Here is an 18,749-nt window from a genome sequence, read left to right as displayed (position 1 = left end):
GGTCACTATACGATAGTGGTGGCAACTTGCTTGAAGAGAACGAGAGTAGTTCTTTAGATTTGGCAAAGAGAAAACTGGTTTCAGAGATACACCAAACATTAGATGACACTATCAGGTTGGCTGAACATTCTTCTGAAGAATTGGAAGCATTGAGAAACGGTCTCCTTGACACGAAAAGAAAGTTATCTGAAAGGGTTACTGCCAATAATCCTAGTAGACAAGATGAATTTGAGGCATACATTGGTTGTAGTATGCCTAATGAAGTTGAAATTTATCCACCAACTGATGTGCATAGAAAGGGGAGGTGCAAAAGAATTAAGGGACACATAGACAAGGGTGGAGAAGGGAAACAAAAAAAGGATGGAGAAGGGAAGCAAAATAAAAAAGGAGAGCGGAAGAAAAATGCCGGAGGACCGAAAAAGCCTCGCACGTGTGGGACTTGTAAGCAGGTTGGCTTCCATGATAGTGGTAGTTGCCCCAACAAGAACTAAGAACCGAATAGGTATTTTCCATACAGTAGTTCTTATCTATGTATATTCGCTTTCAAAAAGTGACTATATATTCCATTATAACTGATCAGATCATTTCTACTTGCAGGTTCTTTTATTCTGATTTGAGTCAACATAAGACTTTCTTTTTGGTGTTGTGCAAGATGGAAATCAAAGCTTAAGCGTTATGTACTGGGTGTTACCACTTTGTTTTAATGTTAGACTGTAGTAGAAGAAGTTTATGTGTATCTCTAAATCTTGTGTTGGTCTGAAAATCCTACGAATCAGTGATATGTACTGAATGTTACCACTTGTTTTAATGCACTGGATTGTCTTATTTATCTGAAATGCTCTAGTGGTTATTTGGCATTATATTGGTGGTACCTGTCGCTGATTATTGAGAGCTCTAGAATCCTTATACATCATGTATACTTATTCCAAGAGGATTCCAAAGCTGTACATATTTAGTTTCTCTGCTTGCTGTGGTATGCGCCAATTTTTTCCTACCACAAACAGATTGATAGAAGGCTTGCACTTTCTAACTGAATGTATGTACTGATGTATGCACTAACAGGATACAATGCTATCTTAGTCAGTGAGTATTTCTCATCTCAACTTGGAATTTCTCATCTCACTTAGTGAGTATGCATTGAAGCACACCATCCAGTCAATATATTCACACACCAAATGTTTACATAGACTTGCTTGATAAATATTTCACATCTCTGTACCTGCAAATATTCAGTACAGTTGTATACATTGTGTTCAGAAACACTATTTTCTAAATTACATGAGAAGCTCATACTACTACTGGATTCTCCTCCCCTATTCTTAGTAAACAACAAACATGCCTTTGCTCAGCTCGATAAACCATCGAGTAAAGCTATTTCAGATACAATAAAGTTGCAAAATTCAGATACTTCATATACAATAGGAAGCAGTCTTCATAAAGCAGTTCTCCACACCATGGAACCAGCACCCTGCCACAGCAGCCGAGCCTGTCGCGGGGGGACCCTAGCTGCTGTAGGGAGCGTCTCCATGAACTCCGACAGAGAAGGTTGTGGCCTCGGAGGCGATCGTGGCATGACCTGCGGGGGCATGGGAGGGTACAGAGGAGCGACAAGAGCAGCAGAGAGGAGGGGTGGCGGCACCACATGGTCTGAAGGGCGGGGTGCCATGGTCTCCGGCGGCGAAGGATGGGGTGCCATGGTCTCCGGCGGCGAAGGATGGGGTGCCATGGTCTCCGGCGGTGAAGGATGGGCCCTGGCCGGTGATGGCGCCATGCCCTTACCTAGATCGAAGATGAGTCGATCGAAGACGAACAGACAAAGGGGCACTAGGATTTCTCTAATCGTAGGACTTAATGAGGGGTTATGTGTAAAATGGGGTTGAGTGACCTGTTGGCAATCCCACTTTTCATCTCCACCCTTCACTCTTGATCCAACGACCCATGCCATTAGTTTCCAGATTTTCATCGAATTGCTGTTTTCACTGGATACTTCGCCTTGTAAATAACTGAAGTATTGAAAACTACAATATATTAGGCCATAGATATAAGATACAACGGTTTTTACATAGCAAAACCCCACACTACACGAGCCAAGCGCGTCTTCCTCGCTTCCCCTCCGTCGCAGCCTCTTCCCTCTTCGCCCTCCGGCTCCCAAATCCCTCCTAGCCTAGCTAGGGTTTTACTTTCCCTTCCGACAAGGTTTCACCACCATGACGGTCGCCGAGCTGCTCCTCGCCCAGCTCGAGGAGCACAACATCGAGGTGACCCTCCCTCCATTCCGCCCCCTCCCCCTCTCCGATTTGGTGCCGTGTCAGACTGAAACAAAATATATGACAATTTCGCCTCTCCATGCTTGTTTGGGCCCTACGTCGGCTGATTTTGTCGCGGCGGCGGTGTTAGGACGGCAGATCTCGTCTGTTTATGTCGCCTAGTTTGCAGGGCTTTGGTTGGAGGAACTGTGGTCTGTGGGTGGTCAGCATAATGGCAGTTCCCTGTTTGCTCTTGTTTCTCCGCTTATTATCCTGCAATTTTTCATGGTGGGAGGGCAGCGGCCCAGCCCAGGCCTTGTGATGCCTGCTGCTTGTCCAGCTAGGAGTTCAATTTCAGAGTTTGCTCATACTATCCTTGGTCTTTCTGGAGCTAGCCTTGTTGTAATAGGGCTTGTGATTTGTGATTTGTCTGTTAGTTGTTTCTTATTCTATAAACTTTATGGTTCCCTTTCTGAGAAATCTATAGTGTTGCAAAGTAAAATGCTACTGCTTTGTCTTATGGCTGCACAATCTGAAAGGAATTTTAAGTGGGCATCGATAAAGCAGTCACCTTTGGTGATTGCTACAGTAGAAATGCCACTTTATTTATTAATTATATTTGGAAGTCATTTATAACCTAAGTATCATGTGTGCATTTGTGTATGCTTACATGATGTATGGCATATTTCCTGTACCAACAATATAAAATTTTGAGCATAGCTTCTGTAGTCAATGCAGGCAACAGTTCCTTGTAATGTACATACTCTTTCTTTTTTTGTTGCTTTTTGAGTGCCATTTCTGTTTCTCTTGTGCTGATGCTACTTAGTATGTACTCTCATATTCATGCTGGGAAGATAGTACTGTCGGTAGACTGTTTACCGTTGTTCCATTTCTGCATATGGCTAACTCTGCTTTCCCCCCTCTGCATGTCCCCTGTGTATAATACTTATGACGTTCAAGTAATATGATATTTGTGATGCATACTCTCAGGGTGATGAGCCTATCCTTGAGGATGATGATGATGAGGATGAGGATGAAAAAGATGACGATGAAGTTGAGGGTATGATGAAATTCTGCAGTTCCTTCTATTCAGTTCAAGTAGCCACTTAGTAACAGATAAGCCTATTTCTATTTGTAATGCTGCCTTCTAAGTTCTAACATAAATTTAAACATCCGAAGTTATTGCCCATACCAAAATTTTAGATTAAATGTTGCTTTTTCAACCCCTGAATCAATTTGATTATTTTGTTTCTGTTGGACTAAATTTTGGCATTATCATTATTAAGAAATTGTTGTCTGATGTGTTCCCCAATATGATACAAACTCTGTATTTACCTATTTTGGTTCACTTTCACCTGTTTTTGTTTGAAGATTAGGCACTGACCAGTTTGTACTCTCTAATATTCTGTTCTTTCCGTACACTGCTATGCCTTTGTAGTTTATGTTCTTATATTTTTGGAATCATACCCACTTATTCCTGAATTATTCAGCACTGCTTGTCTATATGCTTTATAGTTTCCTTGAGTGCTGCCTGCCATTTATATATAATATTCACCTCTGTACTGAGGTGGCACCATGTATCAATGTTAATCTGCATTAACATATACTCCCTCCATCCCATATTAATTGAGGCTGAAATAGATGTATCTACTATCTAGCACTGAAATGCGTCTAGATACATCCATTTCAGTGTCAAACTGTTAATTAATATGGGACGGAGGGAGTACATGAATGTTCAGCTATAGCATTTAGTTTGATAGGTGCAAATCCTGAATGTGAAATCTTGCTTTTGCTATTATAATCCTGGTAGGTGAACCATTTCAATGTATTTAGTATGAAGTGATGCTGGAATTTCCATTATACAAGTAGCTAATCCTTTGAACCTTACCCTAACTATGTCTTGAAAATCTGACAATATACATCTGTGCTTTCTGGGACTAGAGGGTGAGAAGAAGAGCAGGAAAGCCATGGAGAAGCTTGGCATGAAGGCCATGACTGGTGTGAGCCGTGTAACTATCAAGAAGAGCAAGACCGTGAGCATCTTGACCACTTCAGGGCGTTGTTCCCTGTGGCATAATTAAATGCTGGTGGTTGTTGCATTTTCTTAACGTCTCCACATAATTGCAGGTTGTGTATGTCCTCTGCAAGCCAGACGTCTTCAAGAGCTCGCAGTCAGACACCTACGTCATGTTCGGGGAGGTCAAGCTTGAGGACCCGAGCACTCAGCTGCAGACACAAGCGGCGGAACAGTTCAAGGTGCCAGGCCCGAGCAGTGTGATCTCAAAGGGCGAGCCGTCCGTGGCAGCAGCCCAGGACGATGAGGAGGTCAACGACACTGATGTTGACAAGAAGGACGTCGAGCTCGTGATGAGGCAGGCCTCCGTGTCGAGATCCAGGGCTGTGAAGGCGCTCAAGGCTGCGGATGGCGACATTGTCAGTGCTATCATGTAGTTGACTAACTAGGTGCTAGAAGGTGGAATTGTGTCTTGATAACAGGGTGTGGGATCGCAGAGCAGTTTTTGGTCATGTCATCTTGAAACTTGAATGTTGCAGTTGGGGGATTGGTAGCTCTGTTTCTCTGTTCACCAAACTAGTACCCTCATGTAGGTTTCCTAGGAGTTTTAACATCTGAGGATCAGCAAACTGCATGCTCTTTTGGGAAAATTGGAATCTTCTGTGCGCCAGATTTTGTTTTCAAATGCACGTAATCATGTTTTAGCTAATATATGTCATTCGAGTTAGCTTTTACTAGATTCGGCTTAACAGTTTGTCTTGCCACATGGACCACAATAATCATTCAGAGTGTTTCTGCCACCGACCAGATGAACACCTTTGAGTAGTCTTAGGGTATGTTTGGATTGTGACGAAGGTGTACCACAACAAATTTGTTGCTTTGACAAAAAAAAATTCTGTTTTAGTTTGGATGGTTGTCAACTTCTTGGCATATATGAATACTGTTTGTAGAACTATCGTTTCTTTTCCTTGACAATGTTCCAACTTACAACCAACCAAAACCTACCATTTCTTTTTTTAATTTAGACTAGCTATGTTTTGGTCTGAGGCATAAACCAAACACCCCCTGGGTCGCTTGGTGCCGACAAGGCCATCCCGCGGCTCGTGCAAATTCCTGCAGATACCTTGTTTTTTCCGAGTCAGTTTTGAACTTTGATGCATATATGTAATGCTAAGCTGTAAATTGTGCACCCGTAGGAAAGTAAGTTTGTCAATCGTACTAACGGAGAAAACGAGATATGTAGACTGATGAACTTAATGTGACGTGTACTATGGGGGATTCTCAGCTTCCTGCACACGAAACTGCACGAGCACCTTTCTCTGTCTTGGCCCGTTTGTCTCCCGTCCGTTTCGTCTCTCCTCTAGTGGCCCTCTGAATCTCAACTACCTCCACCTGGCGATCGCGCCCACCCACCTCGCTTCCTCTCTCCTACCACCACCGTTACTCTGGAGCGGCACAGCGATTTCGACAACCAATGATGCGGCAAGGTACACTCCTGATACTGAATATGCACAACGCTACGTTCTCATGAGTTAGTTGAGGGGACTGAGGAGGAGGAGAAGCATGTCGCCATAGAGTTGTATGTCACCTCCGGCAGATCTGCATTGCCGTCTTCTTATGTTGGCTCCTCCGCAACTTAGTCAGCGCTGCAATTGCTTTCTTTCCGAAATAACACTTGCCTTTCTCTTCAATCGACACCTCATACGATGATGTGTTTCTTTTTTTTCACGAATACGCAAAGCTTGCGTATCTTTCATTGATAGATAGAAGGAGAATGAGTACAATCGAGGATACAACATATGACATAAACGCAAGGAGGCATGCACATGGTACCCAGAGCAGAGAGAAGGGGTGCTCAGCCTGAAGAGGGAGAAACACACAGCTAAACCACCGAGCCTAAAACTAGAGTAGCATACCAAAAGAGCACAACATCAAACATCTTCAATTCCAACACTGGGGACTCCACGAGCGAGCAAGATAGCGCCTTCAAGAAGGGGAACGACGTCGTGACGCCGTCGCCATCCGATCCGAAAAGCCGGACCTAGGGTTTCCCCTGATGCTCGAAGAGGGGCTCGGATAAAGGTCATGACAGCGCCTCCAGGAAGGGAAACGACATCCACGGGTGTCGCCGCTGCCAGCATCGAGCATGGCTTTCGCCTGGCCTTGAGTCCGAGCAATCCCATATCCACCAGATCAGGCCCCGAAGATGCAAAAGTAAACATGCCTGTCGACCGCTACCTGGCAAAAATGCGAGCTTTGCAACTGGTGGCGTGTAGGTGGACGGGGTTGAAGAGGCAGCAGGGCAGAGAGTCGACACAGATGGTAGGATGGCGACCAGCGCCACCGGCAAACTGGAACCGGAAGGAAACACAGCTCCATGTTGCTGGAGGCGTAGCCACGCCGGCGAACCGAAGATGCTGGAAGGGGCGCAGCAACCGGTCAGCCGGGGCCGAGACTGCGCCAGTGAGGACGCCAGCAGACCATGGACACTGGAGAACGTAGGTCCGTGGACGCCAGGACTGGAGCAGTGCCGACAAAGAACCACCATGAAACTTCAACCGCCTGCCAAAGGACGCCGCGACCACACAGACACAAGTCGTTGCCGCAGCTCGGAGGAGGCGCCGTCAGGGACGGAGGGTGACCTGCACCGAGGTAGGACCGAGCCCCGGCCTGCCCGGCCACCACACCCAAGGGCCACATCCGCCCCAATCAGCAGCAGCAAGAAGAGCTGCGCCCATGGGAAACAGGAGACGGACGGGGGAGGGTCACCGCAAGCAGGCCGCGCCACCGCGCCGGAGCGGCAGGAGGGGGCCGCAGCAGCTGGACGGGAGGGGGAGCCCATGGCATGCCAGATCCGATCTGGGGACGTGGGAGGAAGGGGGGGGGGCTCCAGCGCGAGGTGGTGGTGGTGGTGGGGAGCTCCAGCGCGAGGTGGTGGGGGGGGCGGGCTACCATCCTCAGGCCCGGCGCGGCCACGCCGGCCGGCCATCCGGCGGCGGCGTTGCGGAAAGGCGGCGGCGATGCGGGGGTCCGGCGCACGAAAGGGGTGGGGGGAAACGAATCGCCCCGCCGCCGCCATCCCTGGGCGCAGCCAGGCTTCGCCGGCCGGCCCTCCGGCAGCGGCGATGCGGTTGTGGCTGAGACGGGAGAGCCCCTGGCGGCGGCGAGGGTTTCCCCCGTGTCGGCAGACGCGGGCGACGCGGGGTTGGTCACATCACCAGAATATATTTCTTATGCTCATCTCCTATGCATACATCATGCATTCACGATGATGTGTTTCCATATGCCTCACATTCATATTTCATATCGGATAGCCTCGCCCAACCCATCCTTTATTGTCACATCTCTCTCTCTCTCTCTCTCTCTCTCTCTCTATCTCTCTCTCTATCTCTCTCTCCCTCCCTCGGGACTCGGGACCATGTTCCGTTTGTTTACTCTCTCTCTCTCTCTGAGCCTCGACCATGTTCATGTTTGTTTGGCCGCTAGCACTATCCAGATAACATAGATAGAGGCTACAAGAGACTGCAAAGAGCAATGCTTCCTTTATAAGTGTCGGTCTGCCTTTGGCTGAGAAAGGTTGGTGAGAACATTAGCTACTCATCCATTCATTTTCTGACCAAATCTGGGAGTCTATATTGTACCTTTGGCCTTAATTGCCGTTTCTCCGAAATGATTTGGTTACATATGTGCGCCTTTGCTCCACCACCCCTAGCTCACCCTGGTCTCTACACTAAACATGGATTTGCCAAGCTAGTGAGAGATGGTGCGTTCGAGCCTGAACTGAAAACCAAAGTAGTGCTCAACATTACAGCCTCGTACACTATATGAAATTTGTGCAACTAGCAAACTGCACATGGTCTTAGATGATACCACCTCCCTCCCTCTCGCGGTCGCATGTGTCCTTCAAGATTACAAATGACATGTCATCCTTATTTACATTGATAGAACAGCGCCTACTGCAATCTTTCTTCTTTAGAGCCTCTATTTTACTTTTTGATCTGCGTTTGGCTGTAAATCATATCCGTTCATGAATCAACTCCAAACTGAATATACATACCATATAGCACAGTAGAAAATCTCAATATCATGGTGTATAAATTCAATGGTTTCTACATCTAAGGACAATCTCAGAGTTTGTTCAGCATGAAGCCTCAGTGGTGCGATTGGCAGTGGTTCCATGCAAGCTAGATCAAACTTTTAGTTAGCACTTGCTGTAGGATGGAAGGGCTGGATAGGAGCCTTCAGTCATGTCATCATGAACCGGAGTTTCATTTGTCCAACATTTCAAACTATTGAAATGTAGGTTTTGCAGTCCTTTAACATCCGACCATGCGCTCTAGTGGAAGCTGGCTATTTCATAGCCTTCCTGTTCTGCGATATACTTCGGGTAAACTATTATTGTGGGAGTAACTATACAAGTGCTTTCACTTTAAGGATCACATGTGATTATCTTGCACCAGTTCCTAAGTCTAATACATCTTCACCAATAATGTACGTCGTTGAAGAAGTCAGGACATTGATGTCAGTATGCAGATCATCACATTTGCTGCCTCTCCTCACGACCACGTCGAGCTCCGCCTGATCTGGCACTTCCCCAGCCAGACATGGCGTGGTCGTCTACAAGAGCTTGCACATCTGCGCCTCATACCGAAATCATGAAGATAATTCCTTGCCTAGCTCCAAACTGCATTGCAAGTGTACTCACTGGTGTTTTCTGAGACGTACTGATTCTTTGCATGCATTTTCCAGGCAAGATTCACTCTCTTGTCCGCACTATGAACGACCACCCTCTGGCAACCAGCATTGTCCCTTTGCTTCCTGTGGATACCCTAGCTCTACACGACGTGGCCCAACCAGAAGGAAACCCTCCATGGAGAGTGTCCTTCCCAACAACTGTTCTGCCAAGCGCAGTAATACTGCAGCAAGTGAGACAATTGGAAGGAAAGCCTCGTCCAAGAATGCCTTTCCTCACACCTCCCATTCCCAACCCACATTTATCCGATATACCAAATTAGTATCGCTAGTGTGGGTATCTGATATTCATCTCCTTCAGTAGGTAAAAGAGGCTAAGGTAGAGAGGAGGGTACACAAGTAGACTGCATGCAAGGATAGGAGGCTACCATGCATGCTTTGAGCTTTATATGTGTTGTGAAACCCATAGGTTGGTGACCGTGGTAATTAGTTCCCATCCATATGAAAAGGCAATGTTTTAGAAAATACCATGTCTCCAAAATGTGAAATATATGGTCATACAATAAATATGACAATTCTTAAATATACACTTAGCGTGGGGATTAAGATGAATGATGACACGGGTCATTATTTTCAGACTCATAAGGGCTTCAGACGGGGGGACCCGATGTCCCCTATTGTGTTCAACATAGTGACAGATATGTTGGCAGAACTTATCGGTAGGGCCAAGGAGAATAGCCAAGTAGGAGGACTTGTCCCCCATACTACAATACGCTGATGACACTATAATATTCATTGAACATGATCTCGCAAAGGCTAGAAATATGAAGTTAGTACTTTGCCTTTTTTCGAACAATTGTCGGGGTTAAAAATTAATTTTAACAAGAGCAAATTGTTTTGCTTTGGAAGAGCCAAAGAGGAACAAGAGGCGTATAGACAATTGTTCGGTTGTGAAATGGGATCCTTGCCTTTCAACTACGTTGGTATCCCAATTCATCATCGCAAACTGTCAAATAAAGAATGGAAATGTATTGAGGATCAATTTGAAAAAAAAAACTAAGCTCCTGGAAGGGAAAGCTTATGTTTTGTGGAGGTCGGCTTGTGTTAATAAATTCAACATAACCTAGTATGTTGATGTTCCTGTTATCTTTCTTTGAAGTACCTATGGGGTGCTGAAAAGGTTAGATTTTTATCGATCTCGTTTCTTCTGGCACTGTGATGAAGTAAATACGAAATACAGATTGATCAGGTGGGAAAATACAGATTGACCAGGTGGGATATTATTTGCAGACCGAAAGACCAAGGGGGTCTTTGGATTGAGAACCTGAAAGATCAAAAACAAATGCTTGTTCAGCAAATGGCTATTTAGGTTATCGGTTGTGACCGAAGGTATGTGGGCACAGATCCTATGTAACAAATACCTACAATCAAAGTCTGTGTCCAATGTTACCGCCAGACCTAATGACTCACCGTTTTGGAAGGGGCTAATGCGGACCAAGGATTTTTTTTTTTTTGCAGAGCGAAGTTTGTTGTTGGAAATGGTACAACAACCAGATTTTGGGAAGATACATGCATGGTTAGGGGAGACGCCTTTGGCCAATCAATATCCACTCTGTATAATATTGTACAACGTAATGAGATTTACATTGCTGCAGTATTACAACCGTCCCCATTGAACATCCAGTTCAACATCCAGTTCAGGAGGTCCCTTGTGGAAGAGTGGTGGAGCTCATGGTTGCATCTTGTGCGAAGATTGATTGATGTTCAACTTTCTGATCTGCCTGACTCGTTTCACTAGAAGTTAACTAGGAATGATGTTTTCATGGTAAAATCTATGTACTTGGATCTAATTAATTCTGGTCCAATCCCGAGCTATATTCATATTTGGAAAATTAAAGTTCCGTTGAAAATCAAGATATGCATGTGGTTCGTTCACAAGCAAGTGATACTCACCAAAGATAACCTTCTTAAGTATAGTTGGGTAGGTAGTTCACGTTGTTGTTTTTGTGATAATGATTAAACAATACAACATCTCTTCATCGATTGCCCTCTATCTAAGCTTCTTTGGCTTACGATTCATATAGCCTTTAACATCAGCCCCTCTAGTTAGTATCAACATGTTATTTGGGACGTGGCTTATTGGAGTGGAGCCAGTTACTGTGGGACGTATTCGGATAGGAATATGTGCACTTCTTTGGGCTATATGAAATTGCAGGAATGATATGATCTTTAACAGACAGAGTCTTATGAATTTCTTGTAGGTTATCTACAGAGCTTCCGCTCGGACCCATACGTGGCCATTAATCACGCATACGAACTCTAGGGAGCTTTTGGTTACTGGGTACAACCGATGGGAGACGCTCACACCGGCTATCTACAACCGGTTTGGATGGTGGTCCAATAATAGGATATATGTTTAGTCGTCTTGTCCTGTTCTTTGCCAGTTGTGGCTTTGTTTATTTTATTTGCTTTTTGTGCTCCTTTTACAAGCTGTACTATACTACGGACCTTGGTTTTTTTTGGATTTTAATAAAGTGGCCGCATACATCATTCTCATGCAAAGGTCAGAGGTCTTACTCCTTTAAAAAACACTTTCTAGACGCCTTCATATCACCCGTGTGGGTGACGCGAGGCCTGAAATGTTTCGTTCTAGTTTAAGATTGAGAAAGTAACCACAAGAGCCTTTCCATTGACGGGAAACATCACCTCCCATTGAAAAGATTATCCACATTACAGAGACATTAAAGTGTATCCCTAGTGGGTTTAGGGTACCACCACCCTCCTAATCATTTGACCACTAGTTAGTTCTCACTAATCGCACCCGCAAAAAAAAAGTTCTCACTAATCCACCTGCTTATTTAACCTTTTTTAGTGTACCTTCTTTGTTTACAGAAAGATAATTTTATGTCTGCCCAAACGCCCACTACTAGGGAAACCCTAGTAGTAGCGCGGGTTTTGAGGCTAGCAGCAGCGCGGGCAACTGCGCTACTACTACGGCGCTACACGAACTGTTAGTAGTAGCGCGGTACGCACCCGCGCTACTACTGTTGACTATATCAGCAGCGCTTTTGTGGAATGTGCTACTATTAGTTAGCTATAGCGATTTCCTAGCCCCTCACTACTATTAGATCTTTCATCATTTTCCCCAGCTTCCTACCCCGTTTCAGTTTCAATAAACTGCAATTTCCAGATACTACTACTAGATATCAATTTCATAAAGCATTATAGGTACTAGGTAGTACTCCCTCCGTTCCAAATCGCTCGTCGTGGTTTTAGTTCAAACCATGACGAGTAATTTGAAACGGAGGGAGTACTACACTACTGGAATCTGGCACTTTGCCATCTGCCATGGCAGATGGCAAAGGCATGGTCGGCGGATGGCAAAGGCTTTGCCATCTGCCAGCAGATGGCAAACAGTTTGTCTGAAACCTTGCCGGTAAAGGCTTCTTTGCCATCCACTGGCTGAGGGCAAAGAGCCTGTGCCTTTGCCATCAGCTGGCAAATGGCAAAGCCTCTTAACAGGGTTAGCCCCGTTAGAAGGCTAACGGCATACTTTGCCGTCTGCCAGCAGATGGCAAAGACTGCATGCTCTTTGCCATCTGCCAGCAGATGGCAAAGGCTGCATGCTTTGCCGTCTGCCAGCTGATGGCAAAGAGCTTTGCCATCTGCTGGCAGATGGCAAAAAGCCCAAATAGGCCAGCCCAAATTTTACATGTAGATGACACATGGCCTCTTTGCCATCTGCCAGCTGATGGCAAAGCTCTTTGCCATCTACCAGCAGATGGCAAAGTGCCTATATTGCCCCATTTAATTTTGTTTTTTCTTATATCAATTCATTTTCACAGAAAATCAAACACAAATATATTTATATGACCAATATAGCATATTCAACATATATTACCAATAGTCATGAACACATATATATCCAACACATGTTACCAATAGTAGCAAGTTTCATCCATTCATATACATAGTTTCATCAATATTACACAGTTTCATCCATAGGTAGCAAGTTTCACAAGGTCAAAACAAAAACTAAATACAAGCACTCCATCAACCCAAGCTTCCGTGATCTTTAGCAAATCTGTAAAATGGGAAAGAAGAAAGTTAAAAGAAGAAGACTAGAAGAAGAAGATTATTATGATGCAACTAAAATGTGAAGATTATTATCATGCAACTTATATCTGTAAAATAGGTCATTTTGGATCTAAGTATGGTTATTATGTCATTTTCGAGCTAGCTAAGCATACTAAGTCATTTTGGTGTAAAACATGCTAAGGTCATTTTAGAGCTAAGTAAGGTTATTATGTCATTTTGGAGCTAGCTAAGCATGTGAAGTCATTTAGGAGCTAAAATATGTCATTTCTTAAGCATATTATGTCATTTTAGAGTTAGCTAAGCATATTAAGTCATTTTGGAGGAAAAGATGCTAAGTATAGGTCATTTTCGAGCTATCCTAGGTTAAATAGGTCATTTTTAAGCTAGCTAAGCATATTAAGTCATTTTGGAGGAAAAAATGTTAGGTATAGGTCATTTTAGAGCTATCCTAGGTTAAACTAGCACATGTGCCCGTGCGTTGCAACGGGAGATAAACATTTAGTGTCTCCAGAGCACCTGATATACGTCACATAAACTATCTCAACTGAAAGTGCAATTCTTTTACAAAATAATGAAATGTGATCTATCTTACTCTCTTGAATCATCATTCACTTTGAGTTGAACTCTGTATAAGTGTAGGTAAACTGTTTGAAACAATGAAAATGTTGTCTGATGCTGAATTGTTCTTGCTGAAGTAAAGTCAATGCTTTTTGAACAAACAATAGCTGATGATTTCTGCTATACGTTGGGCACAAGCAACAATTGTCCCATCTCTCTCCTGCGAGCCGTCTCCCACTTTTGGCACCAGTTTTTGGTTGAAAAAAAAACTAACACAAAGACCATTACATCCGAATATCCATTTCTGAGCCCGGACTCGTCGGCACCCGATGAAAAGTAAACTAAAAAATACTAAAGAATTAAAAGAACCAAGTTTTCTTTCCATGGAAGATGCTTTAGTGCATGAGATCCTTGCCAATTTTCAGTGCGGTCGGACATCTAATTAGCTCTCAGAAAAAAAATCGGTCCGAGCAGTACATGAACAATACACGGTTTCACAGACCTCAAATTTTTCTTTTTTTCCTGAGAGCTACTCTGATGTACAAACGCGTTGAAAATTGGCATGGACCTCATGCACTGAAACATCTTCTATGAAAAAGAATCAGTTTTTTTTGGGAATTTTTCAACATTTTTTAGTGTTCATGGTGGGAGCAGATGAGCTCGGTTACTGTTTTGAGACAATACTCCATATTGTTCATCCATATGCTGACTTACACAATATAATCATATAAAAAAGAAAGCTTGATGATGAATTATACCAACAAAACCTGGAGATAAAGTAAGCGCAATCTTGACCAAACATATACTGGAAATGAAAACCCAAATCAGTTACGACTGAGGTTACTTTTCTGTTACCATGAGAACAAAAATAATTTGTATTATTCAGTAATCAAAACAATTTTCTATTATTTATTATTCAAAAAGGTCATCAACACAATTCTCTGCCTGTGGATGAAGAAGTTTTTTATCATCAGTCTACAAACTAAACCAAACATAATTCTTTTCTAGTGGGGCAACCAGAAAAGTATAATACATTACTTGTGGTAGTTTTGTCTTTTTTTCCTGAGAGCTACTGAGATGTACAAACGCGTTGAAAGTTGGTATGGACCTCATGCACTGAAACATCTTCTATGAAAAAAAATCAGTTTTTTCTGAATTTTTCTAATATTTTTTTTAGTGTTCATGACGGGAGCAGATGAGCTCGGTTACTGTTCTGAGACAATACTCCATATTCTTCATCCATATGCTGACTTAAAAAATACAATCATATAAAAAAGAAAGCTTGATGATGCATTATGCCAACAAAACCTGGAGATAAAGTAGGCGCAATCTTGACAATACATATACTAAAAATGAAAACTCAAATCAGTTACGACTGAGGTTACTTTTCTGTTACCATGAGAACAAAGATAATTTGTATTATTCAGTAATCAAAACTATTTTCTATTATTTATTATTCAAAAAATTCATCAAAACAATTCTCTGCCTGTGGATGAAGAAGTTTTTTATGATATCAGTCTACAAACTAAACCAAACATAATTCTTTTCTAGTGGGGCAACCAGAGAAGTATAATACATTACTTGTGGTAGTGGTAGCCGCAGAAGGATGCCATGAACAGATGGATCTCCATTCAATCTTGATGTTGAATCCACCACCTCGTCTTTTGTGCAGTTCTGAGGCAACTCCGACAACAAAGATTTTATCCCGACTTCCTCACAACCCTTCACTATAAATCGCACATGGGATTGAGAGTCCCCTCTATCGCCTACCAACACAATAGCTAATCCAGGAACATGTGCAACTTCCTTTTTCATTCGACGAAATTCTTCAGCAATCTGTAACTTTATGTCCTCTGCAATTGACTTGCCATCAATAATGGTGCCCTGGATGCGCAATCAACTATTTAAGGAATAATACAAACAACGACTGGGCAGGCAACTACATGCTGATTGATAATTCAAATTGTTATAAGCTAGAAAATCATCTATTCAGTAGCAGTAGGGAACATACTGATAGTTCGGACCACCATATGTTTAAAATGTGCATTATTCGCCCTCACTTCAGGTCGTCTAAACCTTGTAGCAAGTCCAGATACATTGGTTCATCATTGTGGCACTGCCCTGACCTTGTAAAATAATTTTCTACTTTCATGACTCATAACTCATGACTGTGAAAGGTAAAACCAGTATATGGCACTCCTTTCAATGCATTCAGAGAGAAAGGGGGCGAGAGTACCTATCCCCCAGTATTAACCAAATAAATCTGCAGTAAGATATCCTCTAATAACATACTAACTTGACAACTAACTAATGTACATGGACACAAAACACACTCTTCACACAAAAATCTTTTTCCTGGACCATTCAAAGTGTATTTGAAAGACATACATATCAGTGGACTCCCACGTCCTTATGTATCTTAAATTTTTGAAGCATAAGATGTGGTTGTACCTGCTTTTGTTAGACAGCTCCAGTTTCATCTGTATTTTGGATCTGATTGCAAACTCCATATGCATCAGCCTAGTAAAGGCATATGGGTGATTGGTTCATATCTCCAGACCTGATAAACACAAGTGGTGAAAGGATGAGAAAATTGTGAATCAACCAAACATTTGCGCAGTTGGCTTATAAATAAATTGGACGACATATATTTGAACAATTTGGCTAACCCATAAAACTGACAAATCTAAGCTGGAACTGCAAGCTAAGCTGAGACAATCAAAAGTTTGAAGATGAACTGATGAAGGTATAGTAACCACTTGAGTAAGAAAAGAATAAAGCAACAGGGACAACAACGATGCCGCTCTACAATCGTATCTCTAGTTCCATTCCCCTAGCTTGCCCTCTCATCTCCTCGCACATCAACCAGAACATCTGACCAAGATCAGAAAGAAGCAGTGGTGGGAGGGCGATGCAAGGTGATGAGCTGCGGCACGATCGATCAGGTGTCGCTGTACTGACGGCGAGGGAGCTCCACGGTGAAACCACCAGCCGTACCTTGATAAGGACCTGAAGAAGCCTTTGGTTCGGGGTCCGGAGAAGAATACAGGTGCATGGAAGGCGGAGCACAGGGTGGTGTTTGCTCTTTTGCGATTTATTGCCTTGTGGCAAGGGATCGAGAAGGATGCGAAACCACTGACCACAACAAAGGATAACAAAGAAATCAGCCATCAACTTGCCGCCGCCGATCATGTCCCATGTTGGGTGTCCCATGGTGCCCAGCGCAGCTGCCGTCCCCCTTATCCTCTCCAACAACTGAACCCCGCGATGGCCAGCCGCTATCCCACTCCTGCTTCCGAACAGCCGCTGTCACGCTCCTGCTCCCGAACGACCGTTGTTGCTGGACTGTGCTCCAAGTCACCGCCGCCGCCGCCTGACTGCTCTCTCCTCGTCAACCCCCTCCCACTCAATCTCGATCTAGAAGCCCCCCTGAACTCAATCCACCAATGGGAGAACATCTCTCACAGATTTTGCCACCGATCCTTGAGAAAAGGACAGCATAATGATTTGGCGGAGATCCTCAATGTGGTGGGGTGGTAGGCAGTGGCGGAGCTAGCATTTTATAACAGGGTGGTCCATCCTAATTTTTTTTAAACAAAAGGACATGTGAATGTTCTAACTAATTATCAATATCACATAGAAATAGATCGATATGATCTTACAAACACACTAAAATTGTCAATATGATCTTACAAACACACTAAAATTCTCAATATGATCTTACAAACACACTAAAATTCTCAATAAGATCTTACGAACACACTAAAATAACATCAAAGCTAATTGAGGCAGAAATGATGTGCAAAATTATATGTGTTGATGTACTGGATACCAAAGTGCAAAAAAAAAACTAACACTAAATCAGAAATTGGGGTATTTTAGTTCCTTAAATCGGGTTGCTCTTGCTCACTTGCCCGCTTGCTGCCGCCGGGGACTGGTCACTGGTGACTGAGAGGGAGGGCAGCGACTGCCGCCGGCTTTGCAGGGAGGCAGGGCGGGGTAGGGCAGGGGCGCCAGGACGTCGGGGAAGGGGCGCAGCCAAGCCCGCGCAGGGCAGGAGCAGGGGCGCACGCAGGGGAGCGCATCCGCGCGGCTGGATCCAGGAGGGCGGGAAGGAGGGGCGGGGCGGCTGGGCTCCGGTCGGTGAGAAACGGCGAGGGTGGTGGGGTGGTGGGGCGGCGGGGTGGTGGGGCGGCGGGTGGTGCGGGCGTGGGCGGCGGGGTGGTGGGGCGGCGGCGGGGTGGTGGGGTGGTGGGGCGGCGGGGTGCTTGGGCGGCGACGAGTGAGATGCGTGGGAGAGAGGGAGAGGAGGGGAGAGAGGGAGGGGATAGAGAGAACATTTTCTTACCTGAAAAAAATAACCCCATCTCTTTGCCATCTGCCAGCAGATGGCAAAGAATCTACGAGAGAGACCGCGTCCCTTCTACGGAGAAGATCCCCTTGGATTCAAGACCCCTTCTTGGGTGGCCCCATCAAGACCTCCTCATGGAGAAGAACCGGCTACCGTGTATCGTCCGTTGTTGACTTTGAATCTTATATCTTACCTTTGTGTTCATCGATCTAGCGCATGTGTGACTATTTCTTGTTGGTTGAGTGATTCTCTTGTGTTTCCCCTAGTTTTCCCCCTAGTGTTCTTCGTGTTCATCATTGAGATCCGCTCCTTTCGTGAAAGATCGGGCGATTAGGGTTTTACCCTACATCATCTTGGATCAAAGCAAGGTTGATCACGAATTTGGAGCCCCCACCCCTCTTTTTCTAGCCTTCTTTTGCTTGGTTTCGCCCTAATTTCGAAAATTCCCACCAAAAATAGGCCCCAATTTTTTTTGTGATTTGTTGGTTTGATGATGTTTTGTTGATTTTGATCCATGGATTTGCTTGGTTTCGAGTGGATCTAGCATATCCCCAAGTTTCCCCACTTTCCATCCATGAAATACCATCTATTTCCGCCCCCAAATCGAGTTTTGATGTCCCAAACGAGATTTTAGAATCATCGGGCCGGACATCCGCGACTCAGCCCGGACATCCGGGCCACCTGGCCGGACATCTGGGCCCCAAGCCGGACATCCGACTCCTGTAGCATAAAATCTGCACGGTTCTGGACATCAGGTCCCGGATTTCCGGCCCCGAGCCCGGATGTCCGG

General features: G+C 44.5%; 1 protein-coding gene and 1 long non-coding RNA gene across 3 annotated transcripts; one reads left to right on the top strand and one right to left on the bottom strand.

Moving 5' to 3' along the window:
- Positions 1–2,131: 2,131 nt before the first annotated feature.
- Positions 2,132–4,891, top strand: LOC125529560 (nascent polypeptide-associated complex subunit alpha-like protein 1). The gene is made up of 4 exons (XM_048693966.2): positions 2,132–2,258; positions 3,237–3,344; positions 4,190–4,279; positions 4,374–4,891. Exons 1-4 carry the CDS (start codon positions 2,208–2,210, stop codon positions 4,695–4,697), a joined length of 573 nt encoding a protein of 190 aa, XP_048549923.2. The 5' UTR covers positions 2,132–2,207; the 3' UTR covers positions 4,698–4,891.
- Positions 4,892–12,862: 7,971 nt separating this feature from the next.
- LOC125545960 (uncharacterized) lies at positions 12,863–17,861 on the bottom strand. Of its 2 annotated transcripts, none has more exons than XR_015598977.1 (4): positions 17,519–17,861; positions 16,060–16,168; positions 15,190–15,492; positions 12,863–13,036 (listed from the first exon to the last, which is right to left on the bottom strand). It is a non-coding gene; the product is annotated as an uncharacterized LOC125545960 (long non-coding RNA). The 2 variants fall into 2 exon arrangements; XR_015598979.1 differs by having other exon boundaries at positions 17,523–17,861.
- Positions 17,862–18,749: the final 888 nt, after the last annotated feature.

Source organism: Triticum urartu, chromosome 3A (genome assembly GCF_056163025.1).
Source record: "Triticum urartu cultivar PI428250 chromosome 3A, HENAU_Tu73, whole genome shotgun sequence".
Taxonomy (NCBI): Eukaryota; Viridiplantae; Streptophyta; class Magnoliopsida; order Poales; family Poaceae; genus Triticum; species Triticum urartu.
The sequence above is the reverse complement of the archived record's forward strand: the minus strand, read 5'-3'. Positions and strand labels throughout refer to the sequence as shown.